The following is a 26130-nucleotide window of genomic DNA, read 5'->3' on the forward strand; positions in this document are numbered from 1 at the left end:
TGTTGCATTTCTATACACTAACAACAAAGGATCAGAAAGGGAAATTAAAGAAACAATCCCATTTACCACTGCATCAAAAAGAATAAAATACCGAGGAATAAACCTACTTAAGGAGCCAAAAGACCTGTACTCTAAAAACTGTAAGACACTGATAAAGAAATCAAAGATGACACAAACATATGTAAAGATATACCATGTTCTTATATTAGAAGGATCAATATTGTCAAAATGACTATACTACCCATGGCAATCTACAGATTCAGTGCAACCCCTATTGCATTATTGTACCAATGGCATTTTTCCACAGAAATAGAACAAAAAATGTTATAATTTGTATGGAGACACAGAAGACCCCAAACAGCCAAAGCAATCTTAAGAAAGAATAACAGAACTGGAGGAATCAGGCTCCCTGCCTTCAGACTATACTACAAAGCTACAGTCATCAAAACAGTACGGTACTGGCACAAAAACAAATATAGATCAATGTAACAGGATAGAAAGCCCAGAGATAAACCCATGCACCTAAATGTCCATTAACAGAGGAATGGATAAAGAAGATGTGGTACATATATATAAAGAATGAAATATATATAAATAAAATATATATAAAGAATGAAATAATGGATGGACCTGGAGATTATCATACTAAGTGAAGACAGAGAAAGACAAATATCATATGATATCACTTATATGTGGAATAAAAAAAAATGATGCAAATGAACTTATTACAAAACAGAAACAGATTCATAGACTTAGAAAATAAACTTATGGTTACCAAAGGAGAAAGGTGGGGGTGGGGGGAGGATAAACTGGGAGTTTGGGATTGATATATACACACTACTATATTTAAAATAGATAACCAACAAGGACCTATCGTATAGCACAAGGTACTATGCTCAATATTGTGTAATAACCTAAAGGGAAAAGAATTTGAAAAAGAACAGATACATGTATATGTATAATGAATCACTTTGCTGTACACCTGAAACTAACACAAAATAATCAACTATACTCCAAGGAGCCTTAAAGCTCCTTCACTCTATCTACACTAAACACTACACAAGAAAAACTTATGATTACTCTTCCCTTCATGACCACTAGCCATAATATGATTTATTTCCACCTTAGCAGAAACTAACCGAGCCCCTTTCGACCTTACAGAAGGAGAATCAGAACTCGTATCTGGCTTTAATGTAGAATATGCAGCAGGCCCTTTCGCCCTATTCTTCCTAGCAGAATATGCTAACATTATCATAATAAATATATTCACAACTATCTTATTTCTAGGAGCATTCCATGACCCCTACATACCAGAACTATGCACAACAAACCTAATCATCAAATCGCTACTATTAACAATATCCTTCCTATGAATCCGAGCATCCTACCCCCGATTCCGATATGACCAACTAATACACCTCCTCAGAAAAAATTTCCTCCCACTGACACTAGCTCTCTGCATATGACACATCTCACTGCCCATTATAACAGCAGGCATCCCACCCCAAACATAAAATAAGAAATATGTCTGACAAAAGAATTACTTTGATAGCGTAAATAATAGAGGTTTGAGTCCTCGTATTTCTAGAATAATAGGAATCGAACTTACCCTTAAGAATTCAAAATTCTCCGTGCTACCACACTACACCATAATCTATAGTAAGGTCAGCTAAATAAGCTACCGGGCCCATACCCCGGAAATGTTGGTTCATATCCTTCCCATACTAATTAACCCATTCGTCTCTATCACCCTACTAACAACCATCGTCCTAAGCACAACAATTGTAACCATTAGCTCCCATTGACTGTTCGCCTGAATTGGACTAGAAATAAATATGATAGCCATCATTCCTATCATAATAAAAAAACCTAATCCTCGAGCCACAGAAGCCTCAGCCAAATACTTTCTAACACAAGCCACAGCATCCTCATTACTTATACTAGCAATTATTATTAACCTAATACACTCCAGCCAATGAACCATCATAAAATTATTCGACCGAACAGCATCCATTCTAATAACAATAGCTTTAGCCATTAAACTAGGATTATCCCCTTTTCACTTTTGAGTACCAGAAGTTACACAAGGTGTTCCCCTAAGCACAGGACTAATCCTACTTACGTGACAAAAACTCGCACCCATCTCAATCCTTTATCAAATTTCACCATCAATCAATCTACACCTAATAATTACTATATCCTTCCTATCAATTCTAATCGGAGGCTGAGGTGGACTAAACCAAACAACTCTGAAAAATCATAGCCTATTCATCAATTGCTCACATAGGATGAATAACCGCTGTTTTATTATACAACCCAGCCCTCACCCTACTAAATCTATTAATTTACATTGTAATAACCTTCACCATATTTATACTACTTATTCAAAACTCCACTACCACCACACTACTACTATCCCAAACATGAAATACAATACCTGTTATAACAACCTTTACTATGCTTACCCTACTCTCCATAGGAGGACTTCCTCCACTCACAGGCTTTATACCCAAATGAATGATTATTCAAGAACTAACAAAAAACGACACCCTCATCCTACCCACCCTCATAGCCATCACAGCTCTACTCAACCTATATTTCTATATACGCCTTACCTACTCCACAGCATTAACCCTGTTCCCCTCTACCAACAACATAAAAATAAGATGACAATTCCACTCCACAAAACAAATAACCCTTTTACCAACAGCAATCGTACTATCCACAATACTCCTACCTCTTACACCAGCACTCTTTATCCTACTATAAGGGTTTAGGTTAAATAAGACCAAGAGCCTTCAAAGCCCTAAGCAAGTATAATTTTACTTAACCCCTGCCCAATAAGGATTGCAAGACCATATCTCACATCAATTGAATGCAAATCAAACACTTTAATTAAGCTAAATCCTCACTAGATTGGAGGGATACATCTCCCACGAACTTTTAGTTAACAGCTAAATACCCTAATAAACTGGCTTCAATCTACTCCCGCCGCGAGAAAAAAAAGGCGGGAGAAGTCCCGGCAGGATTGAAGCTGCTTCTTTGAATTTGCAATTCAAAATGATTATTCACCACAGGACTTGGCAAAAAGAGGACTTTACCCCTGTCTTTAGATTTAGTAGTCTAATGCCTACTCGGCCATTAGATTTAGTAGTCTAATGCCTACTCGGCCATTTTACCTATGTTCATAAACCGATGACTATTCTCTACCAATCACAAAGACATTGGTACTCTGTATTTACTATTTGGCGCCTGGGCAGGAATAGTGGGTACTGGTCTAAGCTTGTTGACTCGTGCTGAATTAGGTCAACCTGGCACACTTATCGGAGACGACCAACTTTATAATGTTCTAGTAACAGCTCACGCCTTCGTAATAATTTTCTTTATGGTTATACCTATCATAATTGGGGGATTTGGAAACTGACTAGTTCCCTTGATAATTGGAGCCCCTGACATAGCATTCCCTCGTCTAAACAACATAAGCTTCTACTTCCCCCTTCCTTTCTACTACTGATAGCATCTTCAATAATTGAAGCCGGCGCAGGAACAGGCTGAACTGTATATCCTCCTCTAGCCGGAAATCTAGCACACGCAGGAGCCTCAGTAGACCTTACTATTTTCTCTCTACATTTAGCCGGTGTATCTTCAATCCTTGGGGCTATTAACTTCATTACAACTATTATTAATATAAAACCACCCGCTATAACCCAATACCAAACACCTCTCTTCGTCTGATCAGTCTTGGTCACAGCAGTCTTACTCTTACCATCACTACCCGTCTTAGCAGCCGGAATTACTATACTATTAACCGATCGAAACCTAAACACAACCTTTTTCGACCCAGCAGGAGGAGGGGACCCAATCCTGTATCAACACCTATTCTGATTTTTTGGCCATCCCGAAGTATATATTCTAATTCTGCCCAGCTTCGGAATAATTTCACATATCATTACCTATTATTCGGGGAAAAAAGAACATTTCGGGTATATGGGAATAGTATGAGCTATAGTTTCTATTGGTTTCCTGGGTTTTATTGTATGAGCTCATCATATATTTACAGTTGGAATAGACGTAGATACCCGAGCATACTTTACATCAGCCACTATAATTATTGCAATTCCTACAGGAGTAAAAGTCTTCAGCTGACTGGCAACACTTCACGGAGGAAGTATTAAATGATCTCCCGCCCTAATATGAGCTTTAGGCTTTATTTTCTTATTCACAGTAGGAGGTTTAACCGGTATTATCCTGGCTAACTCATCCCTAGACATCATTCTCCACGACACCTATTATGTGGTTGCCCATTTTCACTATGTGCTTTCAATAGGAGCTCTCTTTGCCATTATAGGAGGTTTCGTCCACTGATTTCCACTATTTTCAGGCTATACACTTAACCCAACATGAACAAAAATCCAATTCATAATTATATTCGTAGGTGTAAATATGACATTCTTCCCACAACACTTCCTAGGCCTATCTGGAATACCTCGCCGATACTCCGACTATCCAGATGCCTACACAACATGAAATACCATCTCATCAATAGGCTCCTTTATCTCACTGACAGCAGTCATACTGATAATCTTCATTATCTGAGAAGCATTCGCATCTAAACGGGAAGTATTAGCAGTAGACCTCACCTCCACAAACCTTGAATGACTAAATGGATGTCCTCCACCATACCACACATTTGAGGAACCGGTATATGTCAACCTAAAATATTCAAGAAAGGAAGGAATCGAACCCCCTCTAATCGGTTTCAAGCCAACATCATAACCATTATGTCTTTCTTTATGAGCGAGATATTAGTAAAGTCTTACGTAACTTTGTCAAAGTTAAATCACAAGTGAAAATCCTGTATATCTCCATGGCATACCCCTTCCAACTAGGCTTACAAGACGCAGCATCACCTGTTATAGAAGAACTCCTACAGTTTCATGACCACGCATTAATGATTGTTTTCCTAATTAGCTCCCTAGTCCTCTATATTATTACACTGATACTTACAACCAAATTAACACACACTAGTACAATAGACGCTCAAGAAGTAGAAACTATTTGAACTGTCCTCCCAGCCGTTATCTTAATTATAATTGCCCTACCTTCTCTATGAATTCTCTACATAATAGGAGAAATTAACAATCCCTCCCTTACCTAAAAACAATAGGACATCAATGATATTGAAGCTATGAATATACCGACTATGAAGACCTAAATTTTGACTCATACATGATTCCAACCTCGGACCTAAAACCAGGAGAACTACGATTGCTAGAAGTAGATAATCGAATGGTCCTACCCATACAAATAATAATCCGAATACTAGTTTCCTCAGAAGATGTACTACACTCATGAGCTGTTCCTTCCCTAGGTCTAAAAACAGATGCAATTCCTGGACGCCTAAACCAAACAACCCTAATATCAACACGACCTGGCCTGTTCTATGGACAATGTTCAGAAATCTGTGGCTCAAATCACAGCTTTATGCCAATTGTTCTCGAATTAGTACCCTTAGAGAACTTTGAAAAATGATCTGCATCCATATTATAATTTCATTAAGAAGCTAAACTAGCGTTAACCTTTTAAGTTAAAGATTGAGAGTTATAAACTCCCCTTAATGACATGCCACAACTAGATACATCAACATGACTCCTTACCATTCTCTCTGATCTTTACCCTCTTCACATTACTTCAACGAAAAATCTCAAAGCATTTTTATTCTCTTTCCCCCAAACCAATGTCACTAAATTACAAAAACAAACCCCTTGAAATCACACATGAACGAAAATCTATTTGCCCCTTTCATAATCCCGATTATACTAGGTATTCCTATCACTACTCTAATTATTATATTTCCCACCATACTATTTCCAACACCAAATCGATTAATCAATAACCGTATAATCGCTATCCAACAATGACTAACCAAACTCACATCAAAGCAACTGATAGTTACACATAGCCTCAAAGGACAAACCTAATCTCTAATACTTATCTCACTTTTCCTATTCATCGCTTCCACAAACCTCCTTGGAATATTACCCCACTCATTTACACCTACTACTCAACTCTCTATAAATTTAGGCATAGCTATTCCATTATGAGCTGGCACTGTCATTATCGGTTTCCGTAACAAGACAAAAATATCCCTAGCCCACCTTTTACCACTAGGCACACCCACCTTCCTAATCCCTATGTTAGTGATAATCGAAACTATTAGCCTATTTATTCAACCTTTAGCTCTAGCAGTACGGCTAACAGCTAACATTACAGCAGGTCACCTATTACTACACCTAATCGGAAGTGCAACTCTTGCATTAATAAATATTAGTCTATTCACAGCCCTCATCACATTTACCATCCTCACTCTATTAGTCATCCTCGAATTCGCCGTAGCCCTAATCCAAGCCTACGTATTCACCTTACTAGTGAGCCTATACTTGCAGGACAATACATAATGACCCACCAAACCCACTCATATCATATAGTAAACCCCAGTCCTTGACCACTTACAGGAGCTCTCTCAGCATTTCTTACAACATCAGGCCTAATCATATGATTCCACTTCAACTCAATAATCTTACTGACTTTAAGCTTTTTGACAAATACCCTAACAATATACCAATGATGACGAGATATTGTCCGAGAAAGCACCTTCCAAGGCCACCACACACCAACTGTTCAAAAAGGAGTTCGATATGGTATAATCTCATTTATCTTATCAGAAGTCCTATTCTTTACAGGCTTCTTCTGAGCCTTTTACCATTCAAGCCTCCCCCTACTCCTGAATTAGGAGGCTCCTGACCACCAACGGGTATCCACCCTCTAAATCCACTAGAAGTCCCACTCCTCAATACCTCCGTACTATTAGCTTCCGGTGTATCTATCACTTGAGCCCATCATAGTCTCATAGAAGGCGACCGCAAACATATACTCCAAGCTCTTCTCATCACAATCATACTTGGCCTCTATTTCACCCTACTTCAAGCATCAGAATACTATGAAGCCCCATTTACAATCTCAGACGGAGTCTATAGCTCTACCTTCTTCGTAGCCACAGGCTTCCACGGACTACACGTCATCATCGGATCCACTTTCCTTATCGTCTGCTTTATACGCCAAATAATATTCCACTTTACATCAAATCACCACTTTGGCTTTGAAGCCGCTGCTTGATACTGACATTTCGTAGACGTCGTATGATTATTCCTCTATGTATCAATCTATTGATGAGGTTCATAGTCCTTTTAGTATTAACAAGTACAACTGACTTCCAATCAGTTAGTTTCGGTACACCCCGAAAAAGAACAATAAGCCTTTTATTAACGTTACTGACGAATACAACCCTAGCCTTACTACTCACACTTACTGCTTTTTGACTCCCCCAACTAAACGTCTATGCAGAAAAAACCAGCCCTTACGAATGTGGCTTTGACCCAATAGGATCTGCTCGTCTACCCTTTTCCATAAAATTTTTCCTAGTAGCAATTACTTTCCTCCTCTTTGACCTAGAAATTGCTCTCCTACTCCCTTTACCTTGAGCAATCCAAACAAATAACCTAACAACAATACTCCTCATGGCCCTATTCCTAATCTCCCTACTGGCAGCTAGCCTAGCCTATGAATGAACCCAAAAAGGCCTAGAATGAGATAAATATGATACTTAGTTTAAAATAAAACAAGTGGTTTCGACCCACTAGACTGTGATCTAAACTCACAAGTACCAAATGTCCCTAGTCCACATTAACATTTTAATTGCCTTTACAGTATCCCTCACAGGTTTATTAATATACCGATCCCACCTAATATCTGCATTACTATGCTTAGAAGGCATAGTACTATCATTATTCATTCTAGCAGCCCTTACAATCCTAAACACACACTTCACTCTGGCCAACATGATACCAATCATCCTCTTAGTATTTGCAGCCTGCGAAGCAGCTATTGGACTAGCCTTATTAGTCATAGTTTCCAACACGTATGGTACTGACTACGTACAAAACCTTAACCTCCTTCAATGCTAAAATTTATCGTTCCTACTATTATACCTTTAACTTGACTATCAAAAAGTAACTTTATCTGAATTAACACTACAACCCACAGTTTACTAATGAGCTTTACAAGCTTACTTCTACTTAACCAATTTAACGATAACAGCCTCAACTACTCTTTAACATTTTTCTCTGACTCCCTTTCCGCACCACTCTTAATATTAATATGACTTCTCCCCTTGATGTTAATAGCAAGCCAATCTCACCTCCTAAAAGAACCACTTGCCCGAAAAAAACTCTACATTACAATACTAATTATACTACAAATCCTCTTAATTATAACCTTTACTGCTATAGAACTAATTATGTTTTATATTACATTTGAAGCCACATTAGTTCCTACTCTCATTATCATTACCCATTGAGGCAACCAAACAGAACGACTTAACGCAGGGCTCTACTTCTTATTTTATACACTCATGGGATCTCTCCCCTTACTAGTAGCACTAACGTATCTACAAAATACAGTAGGCTCCCTAAATTTCCTATTATTACAATACTGAGCCCAACCATTATCAACTTCCTGATCTAACACTTTCATATGATTAGCTTGCATAATAGCCTTCCTAGTAAAAATACCCCTTTACGGACTACATCTTTGATTACCCAAAGCACATGCAGAAGCCCCCATTGCAGGCTCAATAGTCCTTGCAGCTGTACTACTAAAGCTCGGAGGCTATGGAATACTACGAATCACATCAATTCTTAATCCCCTAACAGAACACATAGCCTACCCTTTCCTTGTACTATCCCTATGAGGAATAATCATAACCAGTTCTATCTGTTTACGCCAAACAGATCTAAAATCACTAATCGCATACTCCTCAGTCAGCCACATAGCACTCGTCATTGCAGCCATCCTTATCCAAACCCCTTGAAGTTACATAGGAGCTACCGCCTTAATAATTGCCCATGGCCTTACATCCTCCATACTATTCTGTTTAGCAAATTCAAACTACGAACGTATTCATAGCCGAACCATAATCCTAGCACAAGGCCTACAAATTTCTTTCCCACTAATAGCTACCTGATGACTATTAGCATGCTTAACAAACCTCGCCCTACCCCCTACCATCAACCTGATCGGAGAACTGCTCGTAATTATATCAACTTTCTCGTGATCAAACCTCACTATCATCCTTATAGGAACAAACATTGTAATTACAGCCCTCTACTCCCTATACATACTAATCATAACACAACGCGGCAAACACACACCATATTAACAACCTTACCCCTACTTCTACACGGGAACATACCTTAATAGCCCTACACATTATCCCCCTCCTACTCCTGTCACTAAACCCTAAAATCATTTTAGGGCCTCTCTATTGTAAGTGTAGTTTAAAAAAACCGTTAGTTTGTGAAACTAAAAACAGAAGACAGAAACTTCTTACTTACCGAAAAAGTATTGCAAGAACTGCTAATTCATGCCCTCCACACTTAACAATGTGGCTTTTTCAAGCTTTTAAAGGATAGTAGTTATCCATTGGTCTTAGGAACCAAAAAAATTGGTGCAACTCCAAATAAAAGTAATAAACTTATTTACTTCTTCCGCCCTACTCACACTACTCATACTGATCGCCCCTGTTATAGCATCTAGTACAAACCTCTACAAAAACAAGTACCAACATTATGTAAAAAATATAACCCTCTTTGCTTTCATCACCAGCCTGATCCCAATAATAATATTTATCCACACAAATCAAGAAATACTCATCTCAAACTGACACTGAATTACTATCCATACCCTTAAACTAACACTCAGCTTTAAAATAGACTACTTTTCACTTATATTTATGCCCGTAGCACTATTCATTACATGGTCTATCATAGAATTTTCAATATGATACATGCACTCCGACCCTCACATCAACCAATTCTTCAAATATCTACTTATCTTCCTCATTACCATACTTATCCTCGTCACAGCTAACAACCTCTTCCAATTATTTATCGGATGAGAGGGAGTAGGAATTATATCTTTCCTATTAATTGGCTGATGATTCGGACGAACAGACGCTAATACAGCCGCTCTTCAAGCAATCCTATATAACCGTATCGGAGACATCGGATTCCTTCTATCCATAGCCTGATTCCTACATAATACAAACGCATGAGACTTACAACAAATCTTCACACTTAACCAAAATCCCCCAATCCTCCCTCTTATAGGACTCACATTAGCCGCAGCTGGAAAATCAGCCCAATTTGGTCTACACCCCTGACTACCCTCAGCAATAGAAGGTCCCACTCCAGTTTCAGCCCTACTCCATTCAAGCACAATAGTCGTAGCGGGAATTTTCCTACTTATCCACTTCTACCCTCTAACAGAAAATAACAAATTTATTCAAACAATAATACTTTCTCTAGGTGCCCTCCCCACCCTATTCACAGCTATCTGTGCCTTAACCCAAAATGATATCAAAAAAATCATTGCTTTTTCCACCTCCAGTCAACTTGGCCTAATAATAGTGACATTAGGCCTCAACTAACCACACCTAGCATTCCTGCACATTTGTACACATGCTTTCTTCAAAGCTATGTTATTCCTATGTTCTGGCTCCATCATTCACAATCTAAACAATGAACAGGACATTCGAAAGATAGGAGGACTATACAAAATCCTTCCCTTCACTACAACTGCCCTAATCATCGGCTGCTTCGCACTAACAGGAATACCATTTCTCACAGGATTCTACTCTAAAGACCTCATCATTGAAGCCGCCACTTCGTCTTATACCAACGCCTGAGCCCTACTACTAACACTAATCGCCACCTCCCTAACAGCTATTTACAGCACTCGCATTATTTTCTTTACTTTACTAGAACAACCTCGCTTCCCTCCTCTCTTAAACATTAATGAAACTAACCCCATACTAATTAACCCTATTAAACACCTATTAATCGGAAGCATCTTTGCCGGATTTATTCTCTCCAACAGTATACCCCCAATAACTACCCCTCTAATAACTATACCTTTATACCTAAAACTAACAGCCCTTATAGTAACAACCCTAGGCTTTATTCTCGCATTCGAAATTAACACCTACTCAAAAAACCTAAAGTATCCCTATCCATCAGACTCTACTAAATTCTCTACCCTGCTAGGTTATTTCCCTACAATTATACATCGCTTACCCCCTCACCTAGTCCTAACAATAAGCCAGAAATTTGCAACCTCCTTGCTAGACCTAGCCTGAACAGAAACCATTCTACCAAAAACTATAGCTCTCATTCAACTAAAGGCCTCCACACTAACTTCAAACCAAAAAGGCCTTATCAAACTCTACTTCCTATCTTTCCTCATCACTATAACCCTTAGCATGCTACTATTTAATTACCCCGAGTAATCTCCATAATAACCACCACACCAATAAACAAAGACCATCCAGTAACAACAACCAACCAAGTGCCGTAACTATACAACGCAGCAATCCCTATAGCTTCCTCACTAAAAAATCCAGAATCCCCTATATCATAAATGACTCAATCTCCTAACCCATTAAACTCAAACACAACATTCACTTTTCCACCCTCTAAAACATACAACACCACTAAAAATTCTACCACCAAACCTAAAAGAAATCCCCCTAGTACAACTTTATTAGAAACCCAAACCTCAGGATACTGCTCAGTAGCTATAGCCGTTGTATAACCAAACACAACTAACATTCCTCCCAAATAAATCAGAAATACTATTAGACCTAAAAACGAACCCCCAAAACTAAAAACAATTCCACATCCCATAGCACCACCCACAATCAACCCTAAACCACCATAAACAGGTGAAGGCTTTGAAGAAACCCCCACAAGACTAATTACAAACATAGTGCTCATAATAAAAACAATATATATTGCCATTATTCTCACATGGACTCCAACCATGACCAATGACATGAAAAATCATCTTTGTAATTCAACTACAAGAACCTTAATGACCAACATCCGAAAAACACACCCACTAATAAAAATTCTCAATGACGCATTTATTGATCGTCCCACTCCATCTAACATCTCCTCATGATGAAACTTTGGCTCCCTACTAGGCCTCTGCCTAATCATACAAATCCTAACAGGTTTATTCCTAGCAATACACTACACGCCAGACACCTCAACTGCCTTTTCATCAGTCGCACACATCTGTCGAGACGTTAACTACGGTTGACTCATTCGATATTTACACGCAAATGGAGCCTCTATATTCTTCATCTGCCTTTACGCCCACATCAGACGCGGCCTATACTATGGCTCTCATATATTCCAAGAAACATGAAACACTGGCGTACTCCTACTATTAATAGTTACAGCTACTGCATTCGTAGGCTATGTCCTACCCTGAGGACAAATATCATTCTGAAGCGCAACCGTTATCACTAATCTCCTATCAGCAATCCCTTACATTGGCACTACCTTGGTAGAATGAATCTGAGGCGGGTTTTCCGTAGATAAAGCAACACTAACACGTTTCTTCGCTTTCCACTTTATCCTCCCATTCATCATCACAGCATTAGTAGCTGTTCACCTGCTATTCCTACACGAAACAGGATCCAATAACCCCACAGGAATCCCATCCAACATAGATATAATCCCATTCCACCCTTACTACACAATCAAAGACACCCTAGGCGCTTTACTATTAATCCTAACCCTGCTAGCACTAACTCTATTCACACCTGACCTATTAGGAGACCCCGATAACTATACCCCAGCAAATGCACTAAGCACCCCTGCACACATCAAACCAGAATGATACTTCCTATTTGCATACGCAATCTTACGATCAATTCCCAATAAACTAGGAGGAGTACTAGCACTACTACTTTCCATCCTCATCCTAATCTTTATTCCAATACTTCAAACATCCAAACAACGAAGTATAATATTCCGACCCTTTAGCCAACTCTTATTTTGAACTCTAATCGCAGACCTCCTAACCTTAACATGAATCGGAGGCCAACCTGTAGAACACCCATACATCATCGTAGGCCAATTAGCATCTATCCTATACTTTCTCCTAATCTTAGTGCTAATACCAACAATCAGCCTTATTGAAAATAAACTCTTAAAATGAAGAGTCTTTGTAGTATAACAAAATACCCCAGTCTTGTAAACCGGAAAAGGAGAACCCCATTCCTCCCTAAGACTCAAGGAAGAGACGTTAAACCTCACCACCAACACGCAAAGCTGGAATTCTACATAAACTATTCCTTGAAAAAGCTTATTGTAGAGTTACCATAACACTACAGTACTATGTCAGTATTAAAAGTAATCTGTTTCAAAAACATTTTATTGTACATATCACATACACATATACACATGCATATTAATATTTTAGTCTCTCCTTGTAAATATTCATATGTACATGCTATGTGTTATTGTGCATTCATTTATTTTCCATACGGTAAGTTAAAGCTCGTATTAAATTTCATTAATTTTACATATTACGTATAAATTATTGGTCGTACATAGGACATGTCCCTAAATCAGTTTAAGTCAACTAACATTATGGCCCCTCCATTAGATCACGAGCTTAATCAGCATGCCGCGTGAAACCAGCAACCCGCTCGGCAGGGATCCCTCTTCTCGCACCGGGCCCATACTCCGTGGGGGTAGCTAATGGTGATCTTTATAAGACATCTGGTTCTTACTTCAGGACCATTTTAACTTAAAATCGCCCACTCGTTCCTCTTAAATAAGACATCTCGATGGACTAATGACTAATCAGCCCATGCTCACACATAACTGAGATTTCATACATTTGGTATTTTTTATTTTGGGGGGGGGCCTTTAAAAACTTTAAAAAGTTTTTAAAAATGGATTAAAGACTTGAACTTAAGACCGGAAACTATGAAATTCCTAGAGGAAAACATAGGTGGTAAGTTACTTCACATTGGTCTTAGCAAATATTTTTTGGATTTGACACCAAAAGCTAAGGCAACAAAATCAAAAATAAACAAGTGGGACTACATCAAACCAAAAAGCTCCTGCACAGCAAAGGAAACCATCAACAATACAAAAAGGCAGGGACTTCGCTGAGGTCCAGTGGTTAAGACTCTGCGCTCTCAATGTAGGGGGCCCAGGTTCGATCCCTGGTCAGGGAACTTGATCCCACATGCTGCAACTAATAGCCCGCATGCCACACCTAAAGATCCCACACGCAGCAACAAAGATCCTGTGTGGCACAACTAAGACCCAGTGTGGCCAAATAAATAAATAATAAAACAGCAACCTACTAAATGGGAGAAAATATTTGCAAATCATATATCTGATAACGGGTTAGTATCCAAAACATATAAAGAACTCATACAACTCAATAGCAAAAAAATAGTCCAATTAAAAAATGGGCAGATCTGAATTGACATTTTTCCAAAGAAGACATACAAGTAGCCAACAGGTAGACAAAAGGTGCTCAACATCACTAATCATGGGGGATATTATGGAAATCATAACAGGTATGAGATACCACCTCATACCTTTTAGAATGGCTATCATTAAATAGACAAGAAATAACCAGTGTTGGTAAGGCTGTGGAGAAAAGGGAACCCTTGTGTATTCCTGGTGGGAAAATAAATTGGTGCAACCACTATGGAAAACAGTATGGAGGTTCCTCAAAAAATTAAAAATACAACTACCATATGATCCAGCAATTCCACTTCTGGGCATTTATCCAAAGATAATGAAAACACTAACTTGAAAAGATATCTGCACGTCTATGTTCACTGTAACATTATTCACAATAGCCAAGATAAGAAATAACCTGTGTCCATCAACAGATGAATGGATATAGAAAAAAATGTGTGTGTGTGTGTATACATACATACATACATACACACACACACACACACATATATATAATGGAATATTATTCAGCCATAAAAAAGAAGGAAACCTTGCTATTTGCAACAACATGGATGGACCTTGAAGGCATTATGCTGAGTGAAATAGGTCAGACAGAGAAAGATGAATGAGACAAATACTGTACAAACTTCAAGTAATAAATAAGTCATGGGGATGTAATGTACAGCATGGTGGCTTTAGTAACTAATACTGTAGCGCATATTTGGAAGTTGTTAAGAGAGTACATATTAAAAGTTCTCATCACAAGAACAAAAACGTTTTGTAACTAGTATGGTGACAGGTGTTAACTAGACTTACTGTGATCACCTCACAATATAAACAAATAGCTAATCACGTTGTCCACCTGAAACTAATATGTCAATTATACCTCAATTAAAAAAGAACACTTAATGTCCTTCTAAGAGGGGACTCCCAGTGTCCCTCTCTCAGGAGGCTATGTACTAACTGGGGAGTCTGAGGGGAGCCTCCCCATCCTAAGAGAACCATGGAGGAGGTCAGATGAGGGACAGCTTGTCCTCCCCAGGCTGGTCCTGGGAGCTAGTTAGCTGGCCTGTGCTGGGGGAGGGGATGTCAGAGTCCTTCAGAAGTGCTTGGCAGAATCAAGGCAGGAGCAGGGAGACCTAAGGCTCTCCGCCCCTGCTGCCACCCAGTCAGCTGGGCTTCTGTTTTCTCTCCCGGAGTTTGTGTTGGTCTCCCTTGTGGAAAAGGGTGGGCAGCCTAGAAAAGCGTGGAAGCCCTCCACCGCCGGCTTACAGGCCAAGTAACAGCTCCCAGGCCTGGCACACACAGCACCTGGACAGGGTTCTTCCTCCCCTCACCCAGTCCTCCTGACTGTCGTTCCCCAGACCTTACCTGAGAAAAAGAAAGATGGTTCTCGGGGACTTGGCCCTCGGGTTCTCGGGGGCCTGGCGTTCCAGGTGTGGCCTGAGGGCCTCTAGCAGTCCTGGGTGCAGCTTCTCAGCCTCATCTAAAATGAACAGGGTCTGGTGGCAGTGCTCCTGCGTCTTCCTGATCTGGCCTGCCAGCTGCTCCTGCACAGAATACAGGGAGCTGCTGAGGTGCAGTGAGAGGCACCTTCTACCCCCGCGGGCCCTGGTGAGGCACTGGTTTCCCCAGGGCGCCTGCAATGGATCACCTGGAGCTGGCTTCCACCGCAGAACCACCAATCCAAACCTCTGGGGGTGGAGCTAGGGCATCTGCCTCTAATGAGCTTCCCAGGTGATTCTCCTGAGCCCTGAGGTTTGAAAGCCAACTAGGTGGAGCCAGCCTGGGGAAAGGGAGAGGGCCTTTGGGAAGTGGCCCCAGCCATGCTCCCTCCCCTTCAGGATGAGGTTCCATCCCAGAACTAACCCTAACTCACCCTCCCCAGGGATAGGATTCAGGCTTTCACAGGGGGGTGACAGGCAGAGATAGGCTTGAATGCCCACAGGTGCCATCTTGAACTCCCACAAGCAGAGCACCCGCTGGCACCAGGCTGGGCTCTCGGGGAAGAACCCAGGGGAGGACCTGTTTGGGACCCAGCCAACTCAAAACTGGGGTTCCCCACCCCAGGCAGGATTGTAAGCCCTCTAGTGAAAAGATGCTGCTCTACAGGGTTCAGGAGAACAGGGCCAGCTCCTGCCCCAGGGTGGGGTGTTTTAGCAGAGCCCACACTCACCATCCACCTCTAGCCTTCCTGGATTCTGACTTCAGCCCCATCTCCCCATAGTGTGTGTGAGAGGATGGGCAGGGATGAGAGTGATTTTCACAGCGAGGAAGCTGAGATTCACAGCTGTTTTACTGCAAAGCCAGCCAGTTCTTTCTGGGAAGGCCCGGCTGACCAGCTGCCTGCCCTTAGAACACATTAGCCTACCCCTGCCCTCCTGGGCTGCACTGAAAGATTGCCAGGCAATCTGTCCTCAAAGGCTTACATAATCTTCCCAGGTTAACACACTACAAATATTGGAACTAAAAGCCAAACGTAGACACAACCACCTCTGTCATGCTGCAGTGGGGTCTGGTCATCGTCTGGCTAACATGTCTGAATGAAACCCAAAATAGCAGAGCAGCAGAGACACTTTCTGCTCTCCACTTGTTGACATATAATGAGTAGTTTGGGGAAGACATGGAAAAATCACTTTCGATAAGCCTGTTTAAAAAAACAGTGGGATATGCAACTTTCTGTCCAGTATAATTACAGTGACATAAAAGAGCACAGGGGAATGGCCTGAAGGAAGTACACCAAAATGCTAACTGTGGCGGTGTCTGTGTGGGGAGATCATGATAAAGTTTTTGCTTTCTCTGTTCCACACTTCCTGAGGCCTTTCCACTACTCCTGTGACAGAAAAATCAACACACGAAGTCTCTGGTTAAGCTCAGTGTCTGGCCTCTCCTGTATGGCTGGGAGGGCGACAGCTCGGGACGAATAGCGTTTGGGACATCACTCTTTCCTCCACATGTTCAGGGCCTCATCTGTGTGGAGTGGATGCCTCTGTGGGTTACAGGTTCCCTTGCAACTGCGCCCCCGTCCTCCAACCGCCACACCCAGGGCTGGCTTCAGCCCCCCTCCCAGCACGGGGGCCTGCGCCTCAGCTGCCGGAGCCTTAGCCGGGCTCGGCCCCACTAGCCCAGCTCCCCGGCACGGCCGGCCTCACCTGGTACAGGTCCACATACTTGTGGTGAGGAAAGTGCAACGTGGCGATGAACACCTTGACACAGTCGCTCCTCAGCCCGTCCCGGTACAGGTTCTCTGCCAGCATCCGCGCCACGAAGTTCTTGCCTGTGCCAGACCAGCCGTGGAACGACAGAGCCAGGGCCTTGTCTGGCTGGGGCAGCTCCAAGTAGCCCCTGGCTGCTGTCAGGACCAGCTCCTGGGCCAGGTGCTGGCCATGCAGGCGCACGCGCAGATCCGCCTCTAGGCCTAGGGCCAGGAAAGAGCCATGCTGAGAGGTGCCCACAGGTGCATCCCCACCAGGCTCGGCGACAGCTGAGAGACTGAGCGTCTATGAGGTGGGAGCCATCCTGTTTGCTGGCCTCAGGACAAGAAGCCACTGGGCAGACCTTGCAGCGGAAGAGTTTCAGGGCTATTTTCTGAAGAGTATGAGAAATCAATGTTGACTTCACCCTTTCTGAAGGTCCTGAAGACACCCCAGAAAGGTTGGCAGAATCCCATCCGGATGAGGAAGTTGCTCCCACCCAGAAGTTTCAGGACCCCCTAAATATTTTATGGAGACACCCTCATTTTATTCATTCTAATTCAATTCAGCAAACACCTAGTGGAGGCAGCTAGTGTGTGCAAAGCCCTCCTCCAAGGCTTTCCTTCCTCTCAGCCATGAGGTTGCAGGGTTTCGATCAGGAGCCGTGGTGGAGACAGGGAGGGTGTGCTGCCAGCTGTGGGCAGGCAGAGGTTGGGTCCCTTCATCCTAGCATTTTCCTGAATTACCTCCCCTCCCCACAGATTCCTGGGCCTGAGGGTCATGTAAGGTCCAACCTGTGAAGTTATTGATGATCCTGCAGTCCCCACTGTCACAACAGTCCCGGAAGCTGCAGTACCAGGTGGTCAGGATATCCAGGTACTGCTGGCCCAACAGGGGAAGGCTCCAGCCTGGAAAAGGAGGAGCTGTGAGACAGGGACGGAGCCCAGGGCCCGGGGAGAGCTGAGCACTGCCTCCCTTCTCCCGTCCTCTCTCCAGAGCCACTCCCTGCTGCTCTGCCCTGGGCCTTCCTTGTGCCGCACTAGGGAATGGGCACAAATGGGCACCTCCGGCTATGAGGAAGTAGATGGCCTTGCTATATATAGATGCAGCTCCGGCTGCAGCAAAAGCTCAGTTTACTCAACAAATAAGCCTTAAGCATTTGTGCCAGACGTGTAAGAAACCCAAGCCCTGCCTGCAAGGAGTTTGGAGCCTAGGAGGGAGACACATAGTAACTGGTGATTATCATTCTTCCTACTTGCTTTGGATTGCAGAATCATCTGATCACGGCCAACCCCAAGTGTCTCGATTCTTTTATCAAATGTCAATTTGAATATGCCCAGCATTAGCAAAAACGAAACAAAAACCATTCACTGGAATTTAGAACTCTCGATTTAAATGGAAGATGTTTCTAGCACCACTGCAGCATTACCGTTACAGTACTATTACAGGACCTAGAAGTAACGACATCGACTGCAAGGAGCTTCAGAGATCACTGGGTCCACGACCGTGACGTGACAACCCTGCCTCACAATTTGTCAGTGACAGAGAATAAATCAGAACTCAGGTCCGGTGGACTCACAGCCCAGCCTCCGCCGCCATAAGCAGCAAAGGGGAAGAAGGTACTTGGGGGTGTATCCAACCGGGGACTTTCCTTAAAGCCATCAAGAAGGTGGGCAAGGGCAGCTCCTTGGAATGATGCCAGGGCAGGTTCGGAGACAGCAAGGAAGTGTGATCCGTCTGGAGGAGTCAAGAACGGGTGACGTGGGGGAGCGCAGCCAAGTCCACTCGTAGGCACTAGGGCGCTGCGCCAGGGCTGGGAAGGAGGGCAGTGACGGGCCTTCCTGGTCCCGCAGAGGCTCCCTGCCCTCAGCCTGGCCCAAAGGCTGGGCGGAATAGCAAAGCCGGCGGCTAAGGCGCCCGCCTCGTGACCCCGGTCACAATGGCCCAGAGCAGGCGCGAGGCTCTGACCTCCGTGCCCAGATTCCATCGTGCCTCGCGCACCCAGTCCGCGCTCTCCCGCCCTCCTGAGCCGGCGGGTCTTACCCAGGGGCCGCGCCGGCTCCTCCTCATCCTGCCTGCATCCCTCGGGCCACACGCGGCAGCTGAAGAGAGCCCAGTAGCGTCTGCAGAGGGCGCCGGCCGCCCTCAGCCGCTCCCGCAGGCCCTGGAAGGCCGGGCAGGACCCGGCCTCACCCGCCTCCTCGGCTCCCTCCCTCGGCCTCGCGCGGCCGCCGTCTCCCCACGTGCCCGGGGGCGGCAGCAGCAGCAGCAGGAGCAGGAGCCAGAGCGGACTCCGCGGGCGGCGAAGCATGGCCGGGTCGGCAGCCGGTCCCTCCGCCGCCCGTCCTCCACGGCCCTTTCCAGCCCCGGGTGGGCGGGCGGCGCCGGCACTTCCGAGGCCCGGATTGGCCGGGGATTGGCGTTGCCACGGGAACCGCAGGCGGGCAGAGCTCGCCTCCCATGTGACCCAGGGCGAGCCAGACGCCGGCCGGGAACCGAAACCCGGATGGTGCCCCGGAGGGCATCCCGAGGCCGCTTGCAGGCGCCGCCCACCCACCGGGGACTCGCTGCCAGGCAGCAAGCAGTCTCTTCTGGGTGATTGTGGTTGCAAAGAAGTTGAAGTCAGGCCTTAAGATGGCCACTGTCAGTAATCACCCAGATACTTCCGGGCAGCTCTGGTGGCCCATCTGAGGCCTACTTAACACGGGCACCCACTTGTGCCCTGACCCGTGTCTGCAGATCGACTTCTTGCCAACCTGTTAGACGAAGTCGGGCAACCATCTCACCCAGGAGTTTGAGTTGGCCAGGGCAGTCAGCCGGGGCCTGGCTCCTCTACAATGGGAAATGAAACAGAGTAGCAAATAATCAGCAGGTTTCCACAGCTGGAGTCCACCAAAAGCAAGAGGAAGCTGGTGGGCTCCAGTCTGGAGATATTGGGGCTTTGGAAGCTCCCAGAGCCATGGGAAAATCACGAGGTCTCATATCAATGTTATCATAGCCCATTAAAAACAAGTTAGGCCGAGTACTGGGGGCACTTCCTTGGCTTTAAGTTTGCAACTTTCAAACGCTTGTGGCTGTGAGCAGCTTCTCAGACACCACTGGCAAAAGACCTTGGAGCCTCTTTCCTGGGACTCTGTTCTCATAACCTGAGCAGGTAACAAGGTCGCTACATTTTGGAAGAGCTTAATGCATTTTTCAAAATCACCTGAGTTACTGAAGTCACTGGCCTAAGAGCCCTCTTGTCCTAGAAAGAAACTGCTGTCTCGAAATCATGAGACTTGACTAATTTCATAGGCTCAGGGGCTTTGAGGCTGGCCTCTCCATACAATAAGGTGAATCCTAGCACCAGATCTGTCACAGCCAAATTGATTCATATGTTCATTCCAGTCTCTTAGATAACACTCAACGCCAGGTCTGTTCCTTCCTCAAGAGCTCACCAAATGTGCTCCTGCCTTTAATTCAAACAGCAATAGAGAAAGAAAAAGACTTACAAAAACAAATCCAAAACAATGAACAAAATGGCAATAAGAATATACATATTGATAATTTACAAAAAAGAAAAAAAAAGACAAGACAAACAGCTGCATATATCAGATAAGCACCTGTGTGAGGATACCAAGAAAGTGAAATTGAAAAGCTACATTATGTATGCATATTGTATGTTTTAGTCATTCAGAGGGACGTCAGAACTGAACTCAAACCTTCCACAGAGCAGTTGCTAGTACACCAGCACTGAGTTGTCTGCAGTCAAGCTCGTGAAACCCTTGGAAGGACAGTTAACAAGGAACACACCATTATGCTTATTTGGAAATTGAAAACATTAACTCATTCAATAAATGTTGTTTGAGCATGAATGGCAATCTAGTATAGTGATTAACTGAATGGCCCCTTTTCTGATATGTCACTTTGGGTGTTACTTAACTGTGCTATGCCTCAGTTTCCCCACCTCTAAGAGGGGATAATAAAATGGTCACTTCATAGGCATGCTGTGAGGGCTAATGAGCTTATTCAGTTCTACATTAACCTTTATTATTGTAAATGCCCCCGCCTTGGAGGAGACTGGTCTACACAGGAGGCTTTGGAAGACTTTATTTATACTTGTGAGCTTCACAGGTGAATTTATGGTGATAAAATTACTAGTATTTACCCTGGCTTCTTTTTTAAAAAAACCCATGTTTTAAGACTATGGAAATAATTCTCTACTGGTAACTTTCATGTAGGTCTGATAATTTTTGAGATTGGATTTTTATTTGGATTTCACATTTCATGGTAAATAAAGCAGGTAGCTTGGAAGTTCTTGGACAATTTGATTTCAAGACATCTTTTTCCGGAAAGAGTAAACTTTTTTTTTTTTTTACCAGATCAGTCCCACATAGAAACAATGAATCCAAACACCAGTTTTTAGCTAAGCCTCTATTTCAAGTAAATTGCTAATATTTCATTCTCAGTGCTTGGAAGCTACTGGTTGTAACTCTAGGAGCAAGATCTCATAGATGATGGGGACATCTAGAGGCTTTTGTGAAAACTACGGGTAGCTTTGATTCCTTAGTGCTACTCATGAATGGCCCAAGGACCAGTGGCACTGGCATTGCCCTGGAGCTTGTTAGAAATGCAAACTCAGGCCCCAAACCTACTCAATCAAAATATGCATTTTAGCACAGTCTTTCAAAGAGAAAATGGGCACCCAGCACCTTTATTGAGGTCATCTGAATGGGACCTAGCTTTGCAATTAGACAACTTCCCTACCCCGCTGAAGGCCGTCAGAACACCATCCGCCTTGAAAACAACCTTTGGGTAAAAATCAAGTCTTGATCGCCAAATAAATTTGGCATGTAATAAGCAAACTCTGAAAAGATACAATGAATGTTTCACAGCTAATCTATAAGCCAATGGCTCCTTTAACACCTATGAAGAGCAACTGAAGCATCACAGTGGACTGAGACTTCCTCTCAAGAGGCAGGGCACACCTGATGAAAACCAAAGGAAACCCCTGAAGGGTTATTTCTGGTGACCCACGTACTGAAAACAGAGTACAGGCCCAGGAAGCTCTGTGTCTTCCACACACACGGCTTTGCATTTCTGGAGTCGGGGTCTACACACACCACATGTCAAGCCTGGATTGATCTCCCCTTCTTCCCCAAGGTAGGTCTGCCTACCTCTCACCCTCAACCTCCTGTGATTCTTTCCTGCTCCTTATTTCCACTCTAATTCACACGATTCCTGAGGCATTTGGTACTTCACAAGTAGTCTCTTCTGCTAGGACTATGGGCTCCTTGAAGGAAGGGACAGTCATTATCATCTTGATGGCCTCCAGCACAAGGCCCAAGTGTCTACTGAAGACCAGTACTTTACACACTGTGACTTCATTCTCTAATTCCCTCGGATTTATAAAGTGGCTTATCTTACAGAATTCACCCATGCTAAACCAGTGGTTATGACCATTCTTGTCTATTTTACAAAATGAGGGCTGCTAAAAATCAGTTTTTATAGGCAAATACAGTGGGTAAAATGAGCCCATAATAGAACCTCTCCCTCCTTACTCCCAGCTGCCTTTTCAGGCTTTAATACTGGTCTTTCTGGTATGCTTGAGAAGAAAATGAAATCTCACCTGGAAAATGATCGTATGAGGTGAGTCAGCAAGGAACCTGTTAACTAGGCTTTAGCCTCCCTTTGGTATTCAAGTGCAAGTGACAAAAACTGGCACAAACAAAAATGCTACAAATCAAGTAAAAATCTTGAGAACTCTGCTCAGTTGTTTGGTTGAGGTTTATGATGCTGCATTTCCATTTCAAAATTTAAAAGTCTGGGTGTCCTAAGAATTATAATCAGGGCAGCTGGTCTCTTCTTCCAGGCCTCTATGATACTGTGCTGACAAGTTCTTTGGGATTCATAATTCTTTATCTCTAAAGAAGCTGAAAGAAAGAAGTTAACTATTAAATAAACAAAAAGCACCTAAGAATTATCCTACTGAAATTCTCGGTTCAGTCACAACCTGATATGGGCCTTCTGAAGACTAGTGAGAAGTGTAAAGGTCTCATCCGTAGATTCTGTGAAACAATCCCTGTGGAAGTTTATGTGGATGAAGAAGATGTAATCTTCTGTCCCCTAACAAAACAGGAAATCGCAATTGAAAACAATGGAAGTATCCTGAACCGGGGTGGGGAGGTGGGGAAAGAATGAGGAAAAGATGGTACATCAGTACTTATTAAAATCTTTATTCATTTTCTTTCTTTCAGAATTGAAACCCACAGAACACATTAGAAATTTAGGTGCATATCTGTCTTGTTTGGTATCTTACCAAGCACAACCTCTATTTGTGCAACAGCTCTGAGAGGAAATCCTTGGCAGATCAAAACAGAGGGTAGTGGTTCCTACACCTCTCTTTGAAGCAAATAAATTAACTTCCCAGTAAGTTATTCCCAGTTCCCCCACAGACATTTTGTATTTGTGAGTAACACCTTAGTTCCTTAAAACCCTGTGGCAGTAGAGTATCCAGCCCTCACCTTTTCAACCCAGACTTGAGGCGTCGAAGGGGGAAAGCTGGCCTTCCCCTGCACAACAGTCTCATGAGGCTGGTCTATGTGCCTCGGGCGTCGGCCCTGGCTAGCACAGGAGGTGTTTGCTGAACGGATATCTTTATGTCACTTAGATTCACTCTCAGAGACTAAGAGAACCTTTTCCTAGCTTCAGGTTCTTCAGCAACAGTGTTTCCCTGTGTCAAAATAAATACATTTTTTCTTGTTAGAATACATATATGACTATATATATACATATACCTTGACTCATGTTTCCTGAAGCCCAAGCTCACAAGACGACTCACATAAGACAGCTCACTGATAGATGCTGTTTACCATCATTTGAGGTGTGGTCAGGTAATGGTCAAACAAGAATACGGAAGCTGTGGAGAAGGGAGAGTGAAGGAACATGGTGGATGGGAGGGGAAGGCCAAAAGTCTTTTTTTTTTTTTTTTTTAAAGAAAGGAAAAGATGGATTTCTTTGGAAGAACTTGTTGCCTTCAGGTGACATGGAATTTCTGCCATGTATAGGATTCATCTTTCCCAAAATAATAGGATGTACCTGAATTCTCCCATTTCCTTATTAGATTTCATTTGACATATTAATCCTGAGTGCAAATAGGGAGAAATGCCTTATTAATAAATTATTGAGCAATACTGAGTAAATCAGATCCTATTAATGTTTTGCACAGAAAATTATTTACCCCCAAAACCCAAAATATAGCTTCATATTAAATGACAATTCTTGAATGAAACCTCTATACCCATATTCGCCCAAACTATGGAATAAATATATTGGGTTGGCCAAAAAGTTCATTCAGGTTTTTTGTAAGATGGTGTGGAAAACCAGAATGAACTTTTTGGGCAACCCAATATTTAAGAAGTGGAAGAAGGGGGGTAGGAAATGGTACTCAGTTCTGATTTTCTTAGTTTTATAATATTAAAATGTACCCACATCTACCTTTAGATGTTAGCTAGGCACGCCCAGGTTAGGACTGATCAAAAACCCTTCCAATGACCCCTGTTTGATTATAATAGTCCTCGATTCTAAAAGATAAACCATAAAGAGGACAGTGTTACAAAACTTAAAAAAAAAGATATCTACCTCTTTTTTGAAACAGAATTTAGTGTTTATGAATTTTAGGGCTATAAGCTTATGGTTGGTTTTTTCCAAGATTCTAAACGTACTTTTGCAGCTTAATCCGATCCTGACTTAGAACATAAATTTATATTCTAAGCATCAGTTCACACCACTCTATTAGCATAATTCTAACTTTAACCACTATACATTTGAACACCTTTTAAGATCATGAATTTTAAAATAGGGAAAGAGAATGAGATTATACATTTTCTGCAATGTTTGGGAAAAAGAATGAGGCATTTTTCAAAGTAGCTTTTCCTCCTACTTTTTTCCTTAGCAGAATCTTCTGCCTTCAACATCATGAATAAAGTTCCCAGTTTGGGAACAGCTCTTATTCATTTCACTGGGGCATACTGAAGGTATCACATGTTTGCAAGAAATTTAGTTCAGCTAACATTTACCAAGGAGAGCAGCGTTGACTTCCTTCCCACTGTCCCTCCAGCTGGCTCCCTGATGCTCTGAGGTAAGCACCATCCAAGGTATTCTCAAGCTCAAATGTGAACTTCCCTGGATGCACATAGTAAATGAGTTTAAATTGGGATTAATGCTTCCTTTTGTTAACACTAGCTCAGTGTTTTGTGCTACTACCTGTCTTCTTAAATTCAATAGCTTTTTAAAAATAACTCAGCCCATTCTGTGTACATCGCCAAATGTACAAACTAAGTACAAAAGCGTCCTAATTTCATGTTACTTTAAGTGTTGTCTTTTTTTTTTTTTTTTGCGGTACGCAGGCCTCTCACTGTTGTGGCCTCTCCCGTTGCGGAGCACAGGCTCGGGACGCGCAGGCTCAGCGGCCATGGCTCACGGGCCCAACCGCTCCGCGGCATGTGGGATCCTCCCGGACCGGGGCACGAACCCGTATCCCCTGCATCGGCAGGCGGACTCTC

At 42.8% G+C, this 26130-nt stretch overlaps 2 protein-coding genes and 1 long non-coding RNA gene across 8 annotated transcripts in view; 1 reads left to right on the plus strand and 2 right to left on the minus strand.

Annotated features, from left to right (window-relative positions):
- TOR3A (torsin family 3 member A) overlaps positions 1-23657 on the minus strand; it is a 41484-nt gene extending 17827 nt beyond the window's left edge. Inside the window, exons 1-5 of one of the 2 annotated variants that reach the window (XM_027086199.1) lie at positions 23196-23657; positions 19631-20419; positions 18382-18495; positions 17546-17811; positions 15765-15943 (exon numbers count right to left, since the gene is read on the minus strand). In XM_027086199.1, coding sequence (XP_026942000.1) covers positions 15765-15943; positions 17546-17811; positions 18382-18495; positions 19631-19898 — 827 coding nt within the window. In that variant the 5' untranslated portion in view covers positions 19899-20419; positions 23196-23657. The remainder of the gene's footprint in view (positions 1-15764; positions 15944-17545; positions 17812-18381; positions 18496-19630; positions 20420-23195) is intronic. The other variant, XM_027086200.1, reaches the window with a different exon arrangement.
- On the plus strand, positions 1824-3424 carry LOC113609157 (uncharacterized). Its single transcript, XR_003428522.1, has 2 exons — positions 1824-3118; positions 3152-3424. It is a non-coding gene; the product is annotated as an uncharacterized LOC113609157 (long non-coding RNA).
- Positions 23658-23786: 129 nt separating the features above from the next.
- The window catches only part of FAM20B (FAM20B glycosaminoglycan xylosylkinase), a 41694-nt gene continuing 39350 nt past the window's right edge, over positions 23787-26130 (minus strand). For 4 of the 5 annotated variants that reach the window (XR_003428515.1, XR_003428516.1, XR_003428518.1 and 1 more), the window contains exon 9: positions 23787-24485. The gene's annotated coding sequence lies outside the window, so the exon portion shown is untranslated. The remainder of the gene's footprint in view (positions 24486-26130) is intronic. The other variant, XR_003428519.1, reaches the window with a different exon arrangement.

The sequence above is a fragment of the Aethalodelphis obliquidens genome, unplaced genomic scaffold (assembly GCF_003676395.1).
Source record: "Aethalodelphis obliquidens isolate GAN/ISIS:26980383/991018 unplaced genomic scaffold, ASM367639v1 scaffold55, whole genome shotgun sequence".
In the NCBI taxonomy this organism is placed as follows: Eukaryota; Metazoa; Chordata; class Mammalia; order Artiodactyla; family Delphinidae; genus Aethalodelphis; species Aethalodelphis obliquidens.